This window comes from Talpa europaea (genome assembly GCF_964194135.1).
Source record: "Talpa europaea genome assembly, chromosome: 14".
NCBI classification, from domain to species: Eukaryota; Metazoa; Chordata; class Mammalia; order Eulipotyphla; family Talpidae; genus Talpa; species Talpa europaea.
Window position 1 is genome coordinate 23,684,811 of NC_140082.1, and position 15,157 is coordinate 23,699,967.

Sequence of the window (15,157 nt, forward strand, 5' to 3'; positions counted from 1 at the left end):
ACCCACATGGCACCAGGAGACCTCTTCTGCCTCACCCTCTGCTCCCCTCAGCAATGTATTTCAGTCAGTCTGCCTGTTCTGCTCCCTACCCTCTCTTTGGAGAATCCTCTCACACCTCTGCACCTCTGGCCTCTACCCCAGTTCTTGTATGCATAAATAAATAAATCCTTTAAAAAAAAAAAGAGAGATGAAAAGGACAGCATTCAAGATCTGACTTTCTAGGTCCTGGTCCAACGCTCCATCTATGCTGTAACATTACATAGCCTTTTATTCAACTACATTTGTGTTTTAGTACATTTAATTTTTAATTAAAATAGTCTTTGATCTTAAATTTAAACCCCATTATAATATTGGTTCTATCCCCCACCAAAACAAAAAACCCACAAAACCACAATCTGTCAAACCTGCCTTGTTTCAATATCATATTGCCTAACAATGCAATCTCCCCTTTAAGTATGAGTTTTTATAAAATCTTATATTTAGCAGGTTATATTATATAAATACCTATCATCTAGAAGTAGCCAAGACAACACATGAACATGAAGCGAACTGACATAGGCAATTTGTATGTTGGTGAGATTAAAGAGTTTAATCCCATAAGGTATTTTAAGTTAATCACTGTGTTTTGCATTTCCAGAAGTTGAGACTGGAATTCTGCCTTTGAAAGTAAGAGAAGCAAACAAATAATACTTCGGGAAATTATATTCCCATTCTTTCACAATGTTTAATAAACCCTATTTAACAGTCTCTGGCTCTTGGAGTTAAAAGTGAAGCCGAACCCAAAAGCAAAAAACAAAGAATAAACATAATTTTAAAAATTCCCTGAGAAAAGAGAAATATAACAGAATGAGTATGTGTATGGATATGGAGAAGGGAGGGAAAGAAAAAGGAGAAATTGAGAGAAGCCAAATAAAGGAATTCAAATTGAGAATCATTTGAGATACCAAAAAGGGCAAAATATCTTCTACAGATCTGTTTTACTTTTCCAAAAGATTCAAACTGTCCAGAAAAGATAGAAATAATTTAAATGTTCATGTGAGTAATTAGGATAAAGTGTCAAGCAAAACAAACATATATTAGATACATACAAAAGCAAATATTCAATGTTTTGGCAGAAATGTGAATTATACCTTGCGACCTTATTAACATATTGTTAATATATGCTAGCAAACAACTTGTCAACACAAGACTTGATTTACAAACAAGGTATTAAATTCCACCAACATATGCCAAGAATTTTAAATTTAGCATCTTTGTTCTAAGAATCAAGTCAATTAATTCTACTATATAAACTCTATGTCTGGTGGTGATAATGTGTGTGGTAGTTAATTTCTTGAAACTGAGAAGCAATTCTGATTTTTCTTCCTTCCTGTCTTCTGTGACACAATAAACTAATCACCAAGTCGGTCAATCAAATCTCTTATTACCTAAATGTCTCTATCCATTCTTATTCACTCCTCCACTCTCCTACTTCAGACCCTTCCCTCCCTGGAACAATGTGAAAGCCTAAGTATTTCTATGTAACTATTCATCCCATCTACCCACCTTACTCCAATTCTCCCCTTTCACTTATCCATTAAATTGGGTAGATCTGAGCATATTCCTCCCAAGTAATAAAAACTCTTCAATAAAAAGTTCAAGTTCTTCAATACTATATATGAGACCCCTGAAAACCTGGTGGCAAACAACCTCTATGGCATTCCGCATAGCTCATTCAAAATTCTACCAACACTGCCATTTGTTCTCTATACCATCCACTCTTCCCTCCCCTATCATCCTCCTGGCTTATTCCTACTTCAAAGTTTTTGCTCCTTCCATCTATAAAATTAATAGTCACTCATATGGCTCCTACCTTTCTCCTCCCCTCATAGAGAGCACTGGGAAACCTCTTACTCCATTTAAAATTTAGTGAAGTTGGAACCTAAAGCATCCTATTTTAGGATCCTTTCCTCTCTCTGGCCTTGTTAGACTAAGTTAGGTGAACAACATTAGTATTTGTGAATCCTTGCTCATTCTACATCCTTTTAATAATCACTGATTTATACATGTCTATCACAACACATAGGAGCTCTATGTATTCCTCATGTTTCCATCAATTTCTGGTAATATGCTCCCAGCAATGTTATGCTGACTCTAACAACAGGACATGTCACAAATGATAACTAGATGAGTGGATGGTTTCAGTTCTACTACCTGAAACCTAGTTGTTGTTGTTGTTGTTTTTAACAGCACTAACAGGAGCAGTAAAAATCACAGAATAGGGCCTCTCTGGTGGCACAAGGGGTTAAGATGCAGCACTATGAAGCTATCCACAGCCACTGCAGCGCAAAATCCCCAGGCAGGAAGTGACCCACATGGCATAGCAGACTTCTCCTGACTCGCCTGCTCAGCAGCGTATTTCAGTCAATCTGCATGTTCTGTTCCCCACTCTGTCTCTGGTGAATCCCCTCATCATCCCCCCCATCTCTGGCCTGTGCCCTAATTCTTGTATGCATAAATAAATCTTTTGGGGGAAAAAAAATCACAGAATATTTAGTACTTTTGACATTTCTTTCACCTCACCAAAATATGCTGATAAAAACTTTGTTTTTAAAGATTTATTTATGCATACAAGAACTGGGGTACAGGCCATCGATGTGGGGGTGTGTGTGAGAGAGACTTCACCAGAGCCAGAGTGGGGAGCAGAACAGGCAGACTGACTGAAATACACTGCTGATAGGCACAGCGGGCAAGACAGGAAAGGTCTGCTGCACCATGTGGGTTGCTCCCTGGCTGGCCAGGGATCGAACGCCTGCTACAGAAGCTGCAGAATTGCTTCATAGTGCAGTGCTTAACCCCTTGCGCCATGAGGGAGGCCCTAAAAACTTTTCTTAAAACTATCCAACACTACTCCTTTTGGGGAAAAACTGCAGGATAACTGAATTAGAAATGTCAAGCTTTCCGTCTAAATATTTACAATTCAATGACACGACTTTTTTATATTTTTGGTTTATTTCTTTCCTTGGTCTATTATGATCCTTCCTATACTTAAAAACACCAATTCCTTCATGGTCATCCAGTAACTAAAGACTGTTCAAAAGGATATATACAAGACATACATGTCATCTGTGAACTACACTCTGGAAATTGTTCCTTTTTTTTTTTTAAGATTTATCTATTTATGCATATTAAGAACTGGGGTACAGGCCAGAGGTGCAGGAGGGTGAGAGGATTCGCCAGAGACAGAGTGGGGAGCAGAACAGGCAGACTGACTAAAAATACTGCTGATCGGAGTGGGTGAGACAGGAGAGTTCTGCTGCACCACCTAGGTAGCTCCTTGGCTGGCCAGGGATCGAACTCGTGCTACAGAGGCTGCAGCTAGCTTCAGAGTGCTGTGCTTAACTGCTTGTGCCACCAGAGAGGCCCTGGAAACTATTACTTTCTAAACTGAAAAGCAGAAGCCTCCACCCCCAAAATATTTCACAAATCTCTAAGATGCCCCCATTTTTTTTACACATTTATTTATACAAGAACTGGGGTACAGGTCAGAGGTACGGGAAGGTGAGAGAATTCACTAGAGACAGAGTGGGAAGCAGAAAACGCAGACCGACTGAAATACACTGCTGAGGGGAGCAGCAGGCGAGACAGGAGAGGTCTGCCTCGCCATGTGGATTTCTCCCTGGCCAGCTAGGAATCGAACCCGCTCTGCAGCTGCGCCACTGGGGAGGCCCTGTTGCCCCAATTTTAACGTTAACAAAAAAAAAATATTGAAAGCTAACTTAAAGGTAACTGATGTTACTCATTACATTTAGTTTTTGATTAACAGAATGTGTTATCGGGGCCTCCCTGGTGGTGCAAGGGGTTAAGCGCACTACTATGAAATATCCCCAGCCACTGCAGGACGAGTTCAATCCCCGGGCAGGGAGGTGACCAACATGGCACAGCAGACCTCTCCTGTCGCACCCACTGCTCCCCTCAACAGTTCATTTCATTGACTCTGCCTGTTCTGCTCCCCATTATGTCTCTGGTGAATTCTCTCACCCTCCCGCGCCGCTGACCTGTACCCCAGCTCTTGTATAAATGAAAAATAAATCATAAAGAAATAAATAAATAGGGCCTCCCCATGGCGCAGCGGCTGAGCACTGGGTTGCGAGGCAGCCCGCGGCCTCTGCGGCGCCGGTTTGATACCTGGCTGCTCCCCGGCCACCGGAGGAGGGTCCCACATGGCGCGCAGACCTCTCCTGCCGCCCGCTGCTCCCCTTAGCAGTGTACTTTGGTCCTTCTGCCTGCTCTGCTCCCCGCTCTGGCTCTGGTGAATTCTCTCACCCTCCCACGCTTCTGACTGTACCCAGTGCATTATAAACAGACAAAAAAACAAACAAACAAACAAATAAATAATGCATGTCTCTTTTAAAAATGAATGAATGAATGAATGAATGAATGAATGAATGAGTAAGGCCTCCCTGGTGGTGCAGCGGGTTGAGCGCAGCACTGTGCAGCTGTCCTCAGTCTCTGTAGCGTGGGTTCAATTCCCAGCCAGCTAGGGAGATCCCCACATGGCTCGGCAGACCTCTGCTGTCTCGCCCGCTGCTCCCCTCAGCAGTGTTTTCGGTCCGTCTGCCTGTTCTGTTCCTCACTGCCTCTGGTGAATCCTCTCACCCTCCCGTGCCTCTGGCCTGTACCATACCTATTGTATAAATAAATAAATTTTTTTAAAAATACTTTTTTTGAAGATTTATTTATTTATTTATACAAGCACCGGGTACAGTCAGAAGCATGGGAAGGTGAGAGAATCCACCAGTGCCAGAGCAGAGAACAGAACAGGCAGACTGACGAATTACACTGCTGAGGGGAGCAGCGGGCGCAGCAGGAGAGGTCTGTCGCACCAAGTGGGACCCTCACCGGCAGCCAGGGATGGAACCGGCGCTGCAGAGGCTCCGGGCAGCTTCACAACCCAGCACTCAATCGCTGCGCCACCAGGGGAGGCCCTTTAAAAAATATTTAAAAAAAAAAAAATCACAAGCATGGAAATTGAAACAGTAATGAAAAATCTCCCACTAACACAGAAGTCAGACAACTTCATAAGCAAATTCTATCAAACTTTTTTTTAAAGATTTAGTTATTTATGCATACAAGAACTGGAGAATAGACCAGAGTAGTGGGGGGTGAGGGGATTCAACAGAGACAGAGTGGGGAACAGAACAGGCAGACTGACTGAAATACACTGCTGAGGGGAATAGCAGGCAAGTCAGGCAAGGTCTGCTGCCACATGTGGGTAGCTCCCTGGGGATTGTACTTGTGCTACAGTGGCTGCAAATAGTTTCATAGGTTGCGTCAACCCTTGCGCCACCCACAAAGGAAGCCCTCTATCAACTTTAAAAAAAAATAAAGTATATCCATTTTGTTCAAATTATCTCTAAAAATCCAAAAAGAAGGCAAACATTTATGATGCTAACATTATCCAAACACCAAAACCATATAGGAAAGCAAAAGAAAATTATAAACTTATATCACTGATGAATATTTGGTGCAAAAACTGTCAACAAAGTACTAGCAAATCAAACTGCAGGGCCTATCCGGTGGCACAGTGGTTGAGCGCCGGGTTTCGAAGCTGCCCGCAGCCTCTGCAGCACGGGTTCAATCCCCGGCTGCTCCCCGGCCACTGGAGAAGGGTCCGACATGGAGCGCAGACCTCTCCTGCCGCCTGCTGCTCCCCTCAGCAGTGTACTTCAGTCCTTCTGCCTGCTCTGTGCCCCGTTCTGGCTCTGGTGAATTCTCTCACCCTCCCGCGCTTCTGACTATACCCAGTGCTTGTATAAATAAATAAATTAATCTTTAAAAAAAAAAAACTAATGAACAAGCAAAAAAGAAATCATGACAATAATTCCATTCATAATTGCTTTAAGAAGAATCAAATATCTAGGAGGTAACCAAAGAGAGGGACTTTCTCAATGTAACCCAGAAGATGCTATTAAAGGGTTTTGGCATAGGAGATGGAGAAAATAGTCCATATTTATGGATGGGCAGAATTGGTATAATCCACATGACTTTTATATCAAAAAAGATATATAAATTTAACATAATCCTCATCAGTACACCAACAATATTCATCAAAGAAACTGGAAAAAATTGAAATTTATATAAATCATGAAGGACTTTAGTAGCCAAAGAAATTCTCAGAAAAAAGGAAAAAATATTACCTCACTTTAAACCATTAAGCAACAGAAATTAAAACAATATAACATTGAAACCAAGAGCTGGTTCTTCGAAAAAATAAATAAAATAGACAAACCACTAGCCAGGCTCACAAAGGAAAAAACGGAGAAAGCACAAATAAACAGGATCATAAATGAAAGAGGAGAAATCACAACGGACACAGCTGAAATCAAAAGAATAATCAGAAACTACTATGAACAGTTATATGGAAACAAGTTCAACAATCTAGAGGAGATGGACAAATTCCTACAACTCTACAATCACCCAAAGCTAGATATCGAAGAAATAGAACACCTAAATAGACCAATCACAAGCAGCGAAATTGAAATGGTAATCAAAAATCTCCCCAAAAACAAAAGCCCAGGACCTGACGGATTTACAAATGAATTCTACCAAACATTCAGAGACGAATTAGTGACTATCCTTCACAAACTCTTCCAAAAAATTGAGAAGGAAGGGATAATATCAAACACGTTCTATGAAGCCAACATTACACTAATACCAAAACCGAACAAGGACAACACAAAAATGGAAAACCACAGGCCAATCTCCCTAATGAACACTGATGCAAAAATCCTCAATAAAATTTTAGCTATCAGAATCCAACAATGTATCCATAAGATAATTCACCACAACCAAGTAGGATTCATTCCAAGGACACAAGGATGGTTCAACATCCGAAAATCAATCAACGTTATCCAACACATCAACAAAAAGAAATATAAAAACCATATGATAATATCAATAGATGCTGAGAAAGCTTTCGACAAAGTGCAACACCCATTCATGATAAAAGCCCTTGAAATTCTTGGGATACAAGGAACATACCTCAACATCATAAAGGCCATCTATGACAAGCCAACAGCCAGTATCATTCTCAATGGCAAAAAGCTGAAAGCATTCCCATTAAGATCTGGCACAAGACAAGGATGTCCACGCTCACCACTACTTTTCAATGTAATACTGGAAGTCCTAGCCAGAGCAATAAGACAAGAGAAAGACATACAAGGAATCCAAATAGGAAAAGAAGAAGTCAAACTATCACTATTTGCAGATGATATGATAATATACATAGAGAACCCCGAAAACTCCACAGAAAAACTAATTCAACTCATCAATCAGTTCAGTAAAGTGGCAGGATACAAAATCAACACGCAAAAATCAGTAGCCTTCCTATACACAAACAATAAATTTGAAGAAGAAATAAAAAAAAACATCCCTTTTATTATCGAAGCAAAAAAAAATCAAATGCTTGGGAATAAATCTAACAAAAGAGGTAAAGGACCTATACAAAGAAAACTATAAAACACTGTTAAAAGAAATAGAAGAAGACACAAAGAAATGGAAAGACATCCCCTGCTCATGGATTGGAAGAATAAACATTATTAAAATGGTCATCCTACCAAAAGCAATATACAGATTCAATGCTATTTCAAAAAAAATTTCAATGACATTCTTCAAGAAATAGAACAATTCTTGATGAAATTTATATGGAATCACCAAAAACCCCAAATAGCCAAAGCTCTCCTGAAAAAAAAAGAAGGGAATGGAGGCATCACACTCCCAGACTTCAAACTGTACTACAAAGCCATAATCATCAAAACTGCATGGTATTGGAACAAGAACAGACACACAGACCAATGGAATCGAACAGAAAATCCAGAAATAAACCCACAGATTTATGGTCAACTAATCTTTGACAAAGGAGCAAAGAATATGCATTGGAGCAAAGAAAGTTTGTTCAATAAATGGTGCTGGGAAAACTGGGTCACTACATACAAAAGAATGAAGCTTGACTACTACCTCACACCATACACAAAAACCAACTCATGGGCCTCCCCAGTGGCGCAGTGGTTGAGTGCTGGGTTGCAAAGCTGCCCGCGGCCTCCGCAGCGCAGGTTCGATCCCTGGCTGCTCTCCGGCCACCGGAGGAGGGTCCCAAATGGCGCGCAGGCCTTTCCTGCCGCCCGCTGCTCCCCTCAGCAGTGTGCTTCGGTCCTTCTGCCTGCTCTGCTCCCCGCTCTGGCTCTGGTGAATTCTCTCACCCTCCCGCGCTTCTGACTGTACCCAGTGCATGTATAAACAAAACAAACAAACAAACAAATAAATAAAACATGCCTCTATAAAAAAAAATTATTAAAAAAAAAACCAACTCAAAATGGATTAAAGAACTAGACATAAGACCTGAAACCATAAAATACATAGAAGGAAACATAGGCGAAATGTTAGGGGGAAAAGGATATCCCAAAGCTAATTCCATACAGGCTTTGTGGACTCCACCCCCACCCCAGGTCAAAGCCAAAGACACTGGGAACTCCAAATCCCATCACCACCAAAGGGAAGGTGGCTGGGACCTGAGGGTGGGGTTAAGCAGCCAGATGGATACAAAAGGCAGACACGTGGGCTTTGGGGGATCCCCATTTTTGGCTCTCGGCCAGCTCGCAGCATCCAGCCAGCTCTGAGAGTGACTTTGGGTTTCCAGGTCGTCGGATCAGGTAGAATGCATTAAAGACTTTATTTCCCTATTTTCTCCCTGAGTTGTACATTTTCCTTATTTCCTTTTCTCTTGTAAATAAACCTTTTATTAACCCTTTTGTGTGTGTCTGTAGTAGAGTATTCATAAGTCCCTTTAAAGCGCGCGGGTGAGGACCCACAGCCAGGAACCCATTTAATATCGGGATTGCTCTATAACAGAAACACTACGTGATATGCACATCAAAGACATCTTTACAGACACATCATCCAAAACGGTGATAGTGAAGGCAAAGATAAACAGCTGAGACTACATCAAATTAAAGAGCTTCTGCACAGCAAAAGAGACAATAACAAAAACAGAGAGAAACCCCACCGACTGGGAGAACATTTTTGCACACAATACTAATGATAAAGGACTGATCACAAAAATCTGCAAAGAGCTGATGAGACTCAACAACAAAGAAAATAATCCAGTCAAAAAATGGGCAGAAGAGCTAAAAAGAAACTTCTCTGAAGAGGAAATGCAAATGGCCAACAGGCATATGAAAAAATGTTCAACATCACTTGTCATCAGGGAAATGCAAATCAAAACTACCATGAGATACCATCTTACACCAGTGAGAATGGCACATATTAAAAAAATTAGCAACAACAAATGTTGGCAAGGTTGTGGAGAAAAAGGAACTCTTCTGCACTGTTGGTGGGAGCGCAAACTGGTCCAACCACTATGGAGAGCTGTGTGGAGATTTCTCGACCTACTAAACATAGAGCTTCCATATGATCCAGCAATTCCACTCCTAGGGATTTACCCAAAGGACACAGAAACATCAATTCCAAAGAGCACCTGCACCCCTATGTTTATAGCAGCACTGTTTACAATAGCTAAGCTTTGGAAACAACCCAAATGCCCAAAAATAGATGACTGCATCAAGAAGATGTGGTACATACACACCACGGAATATTACTCAGCATTCAAAAAAGATAAACACGTGCAATTTGCAGCAACATGGATGGCGCTGGAAGGGATCATGCTCAGCGAAATAAGCCAGAAAGAAAAAGAAAAATACCGGATGGTCTCACTCATGGCAGGAATCTAGAAAACTTAAATAAGAGACCAGGAAAAAGAATAACTATAAGAAAGTAAAAATCAGTATCAACAAACAACTATGAACCAGAGACACTCTATGGGGGGTGGGGGGCGGGGAAAGGAGGGATTGGGGCCAAAATAAGGGGGTTGCAATTGTATGGGGAATATAAAAATAAAATTTAAAAAAAAATATTATAGTTGCATAAAAATAGACACATGGATCAATGGAACGGAAATTGAAAGCCTCAAAATATATCCATATATATACCAATACTTAATTCACAATAAAGGAGACACAACCATGCAATGGAGAAAGGAGAGTCTCTTTAACCAATGGTGGTGGGAAAACTGGATGGCCACATGTAAAAGACTGAAGTTGGATTACTCTCTCACTGCAAATACAAGATAAAGTCTAAATGGGTTGGGCCTCCCCGGTGGCGCAGCGGCTGAGCCCTGGGTTGCGAAGCTGCCTGCAGCCTCTGCACCGCCAGTTCAATCCCCGGCTGCTCCCCGGACACCGGAGGAGGGTCCCACATGGCACACAGACCTCTCCTGCCACCCGCTGCTCCCCTCAGCAGTGCACTTCAGTCTGCCTGCTCTGCTCCCCGCTCTGGCTCTGGTGAATTCTCTCACCCTCCCGCGCTTCTGACTGTACCCAGTGCTTGCATAAATAAATAAAAATAAATCTTAAAAAAAAAAAAATACTACTACGAGGCAATAATATCCAAGTATAAAAAAAAAACCTAGTCAACAATAAAAATCCAAAGACAATTAATAAATGGGCAGCAGCTGAACAGACAACGGACCAAAGAAGATATCCTGAGAACCAACAGATACTTTGAAAAATGTCCACCATCACTTTTAGTAAAGGAGATGCAGGTCAAAACACATAAGTTATCATCTCACACCCATGAGAATGGCACCTATTAAAAAAGACCTCCAAGAAGTAGTGCTAGAGAGGATGTGGAGAAAGAAGAACCCAATTACACTCTTGGTGAAAATTTAAACTGCTAGAATCAATTTGGAAAACAATCTGGATTTTCCTTTACAAACCAGAAATAGAAATACCACACGATGAGCAGTCCTACTCTGGGGCATCTATCCAGCAAACATGAAACCACCAACTCAAAAAAGTATATGCTCAATAATGTTTACTGTGGCATTGTTTACAATAGGTAAGACATGAAAACAACCTGAGTGCCAAACAGTGGAATACTATTGAGGCATAAGGAAAAACAAAATACTGCCAATTTATAATATAATGGATATAGCTGGAAAAATTACATATGTTAGTAAAATGACAAAGACAATATTTTACATTTACAAAGCAGACAATACAACAAAGAAAAATATCTATAAAAATCAGGAGACACAGGTCTCCCTGATAGCCTAGGGGTTAAGTCTCACAACTCAAAGGCACCCTGAAGGCACACTAACAGCTTGAATTCGATCCCAGATCAGGTAGCTAACCCATATGGCACAGCAGACCTCTCCTGTCTCCCCTCAGCAGTGTATTTCAGTACATCTGCCCATTCTGCTCCCACTCTGTCTCTGGTGAATCCTCTCACAGCCCCCTTCCACCCTCCCATACCTCTGCCCAGCACCCTATTTCTTCTACACAAAAATAAATACAATCTTAAAAAAAAAAAAAAATCAGCAGACACTAATAAAAGAAGTGAGGTTTCTGAGATGGAGGCAGAGAGGAAAGGGCCAAAGGGATATGAGAAATAGTGGTGGGAAGGGGGAGTGTTGGGGAGGGAAAAGGAAAACAGTGAATTGTCTGCTATTTAGACATGCTATACAGTTAACCTAGGAAATTTCCCTTCCCATCACTCACGGTATTATTTGTTATTCTATGAACTGCCTATAATCTCCCCTTTCCCACCTACTAACATAGTTTATGTTACTTTCTCAGCCTGGAATTATTATTTGATCCTTTTAGCCATAGATCAAATTCCTATTATTTTACAAAGTCCTAATCATCTCCTTACATGCTTTATTCAATTCCTTACATCATTTCTTTATTATGTTCCATGACACTTCTTCATATATTATTTTTCTTTACATAGAACACTATAATCATTTACTTGACAAACCTTCTGAGAGTGTCACATGGAAGAAAACCCCATAGTTTATGCATCTTTGAATTTCTAATGTCTAGCACAGTGCTTGATACTAAATAGGTCCATAGTTAGAACTCAAAACCTTAATATCTGCTCTCCAAATTATCCTTTACTACCATTCAATCAAAATTTCTGTTTTCTAAAACCCAACAATCCATTATTCAATTGCTTCTCTCCTTTCAGAATTATTCAATACATGCCCCCAAACAGACATAGTGAATATTCATAAACAGAACCTTAAGTTTAAGGTTAGCTTTAAAAAACAAATCAACAACTTAAAAATCCTTGAGACACATATAATAACCACATCTATGGAAAACTACAGAGGGAATGAACTGACAAAAGGAGGGAAAAATTAAACTTGATGAAAAAATATACCATGTTGAAACTGAAATTGATATTTAAAACTAAATCAATTCTTCCTCCACAAAATATTTCATTGCAATGCCACTATATATCAAAACCTGTTTTGTTAGTCCTAATATTCACCCAGAAAGAAATAAAAGACACAGTATGTTCTACCATGTACTAATAAAATGTACAAAATCCATAATAATTTAAAATGGCACAGGACAGAAAAAAAATCAAGAATACCCAAGACTTTAATAATGACTCATGGGGGCCTCCCCGGTGGCGCAGCGGTTGAGCGCTGGGTTGCGAAGCTGCCCGTGGCCTCCACGGCGCCGGTTCGATCCCCGGCTGCTCCCCGGCCACTGGAGGACGGTCCCACATGGCATGCAGACCTCTCCTGCCGCCTGCTGCTCCCCTTAGAAGTGTACTTCGGTCCTTCTGCCTGCTCTGCCCCCCCGCTCTGGCTCTGGTGAATTCTCTCACCCTCCCACGCTTCTGACTGTACCCAGTGCATGTATAAACAAAAACAAACAAACAAATAAATAAAGCATGCCTCTATTAAAAAAAATAATAATAATAATGACTCATGGTATTTGAAATAACTGTACAAAAAAAATAGATTATTCAAAAATAAACTGAAAAAGTTGATTCACCATGTAGGAAGGGGAAAGTTAACACACCTCATTATATTCTACAGTCAACTCTAAATAGATAAAAAGATCTATTTCTAAATAATTCATTCTTCTTTCTACCTTCCTTACTCTTCCTTGAATACTCCTAAAGCCATGAGGCAAAGCCAAGCATGCTGCAGAGGAAGGAACCTCCCCCCACCCCATCCCAACGTAATTATCATAGCCCCAAGTAAGATTGGTTAGCACCATAAAGGTGTTGAGGGGGCAGGTGGGGAGAAGTGGTGTCACAGTAAAATATCAGAAATTGAGCAATGTGAGGATATAAACCTTGGGGAGAGGGAGAGAAAGTGGTACTGGAATGAGGCTGAGTATCAAATCCCAAAAATGACACACAGGGCAGTCAGGTAAGGAAGAAGCAGCAACCCAGAACAAGGTATGAGGTCTGAAAGAGATTAGGATAACAACAAAAGAAGGCTTGTTAATACAAGAGCAATTGATCAAGTAAGTAAATACATAGAGGATAATAGAAGTCAGGTTTCTTCCTTTGTCATAAATATGTTTGGCATGAGTCATAAATATGAAAAGAAATGAATCAAAATGTATCCGCTATTGCTAGATTAGATTTGGGGAAATTAATGAGTATGGTTTTCTTTATATAGACAGATAAATAAAGAATACATATAGATATATATTTCTGTGTATATACACAGAACTACATATAGATATACACACACACATATATTGTATATACACAGAACTACATATAGATATACACATACATACATATACATACACACACACAATCAGAAATATCATTATAACTTCAATCTTCAATATATAAAGATAAGTATCGGAAAAAATGGTGTGAATGTTTGCATATCTTTGTATCTATACGAATGCATGTATTTCCTAGCTATCCACACTGACAGAACAGGGTGTAGCAATAGCCCATTAAAATTAAGCACACACTGTTCACCTTGGTTTCTAAATATCAATCTCACGTAAAAGGAATCAAGACTCTTTGGAGAAGAGTGGAAGGAGGGAGGTACTGGTGACGTCAAGCTCCTAAAGCATAAGGAGAAAGGGACCATCCGCCTCCTCATGAGGAGAGACAAGACTCTGAAGATATGCGCCAACCATTACATCACACCAATGATGGAGCAGAAGCCGAATGCGGGCAGTGACAGAGCCTGGGTCTGGAACACTCATGCTGACTTTGCTGATGAGTGCCCCAAGCCAGAGCTGCTGGCCATCCGCTTCCTCAATGCTGAAAATGCACAGAAATTCAAAACAAAATTTGAAGAATGCAGGAAAGAGATCGAAGAGAGAGAAAAGAAAGGATTGGGCAGAAACAAAAATGCTGAGGAAGTGGTGGAAAAGCTGGAGACTCTCTCTGTGAAGGAAAGGAGCGAGGAGCTGGGCGAGGCAGACACCAAGGAGAAAGCTGAGGACAAGCAATAAGTCGTCTCCCTTGTTTTCCTTCCCTTCTTTCTTTCCCTCCTTTTTTAAAAATCTTTGCCTTGCCCCTCTTTGGTTTGTTTTTATTCTGTTTTGTTTTTACAAGGGACTTTATATAAAGAACTGAATTCCAAAAAAAAAGAAAAGACTCTTTGGAGAACGGTGGTGACTCCAGGGGTACAATAAACCTAGAAGTAAAGAAATCTCCCAGAATAATAGAAACATTTTAAAAGACACAGAAGCAGTTTGAAGCTGTCCACTAGCCAAATATGAGACAATACAGAGTATCAAAATTAATGATAGTAATGAAGAATGAGTGACCCATTTTATTCAAAATGAAATAGCATGGTCTCTCTGGTGTCGCAGGGGTTAAAGTCTCAGTGCTATAGCCAGCCACTGCAGGATGAATTCAATCCCCACATGACTTCAATACCCAGCCAGGGAGCTAACCCACATGGTGGCAACAGAATTCTTGTCTCGCCTTCTGCTCCCCTGAGCAGTGTATTTCAGTAGATTCATCTGTTCTGCTCCCCACTCTGTCTCTGATGGATCCTCTCACTCCCCTCTGCACCTCTGGCCTACACCCCAGTTTTTGTGTGCTTAAATAAAAATCTTTAAAAATTAATTAAATAGCAAAACACATAGCCATGCTAATGTAGTTAATTGAGGAGTTGAGTTAGTTTTTCCTTACAGCAGAATGCCAAATTTAAAATAAAGGAAAAGAATCAGAAAACCACCAATTGCCACATTATAGTAATTAATAAAACCAAGAAACATCAATGGATGCTAAAGTAGTGAGTGAAAAAGCACAAGGAACAAATATTTACAAATAAAGT

The 15,157-nt window shown here is 40.5% G+C and overlaps 1 protein-coding gene across 1 annotated transcript in view; it reads right to left on the bottom strand.

Moving 5' to 3' along the window:
• Window positions 1-15,157, bottom strand: part of MLLT10 (MLLT10 histone lysine methyltransferase DOT1L cofactor) — a gene marked incomplete at both ends in the record, with an annotated part of 193,663 nt that overhangs the window by 103,877 nt on the left and 74,629 nt on the right. Inside the window, one exon of the mRNA XM_084254011.1 lies at window positions 14,014-14,130. Coding sequence (XP_084110137.1) covers window positions 14,014-14,130 — 117 coding nt within the window. The remainder of the gene's footprint in view (window positions 1-14,013; window positions 14,131-15,157) is intronic.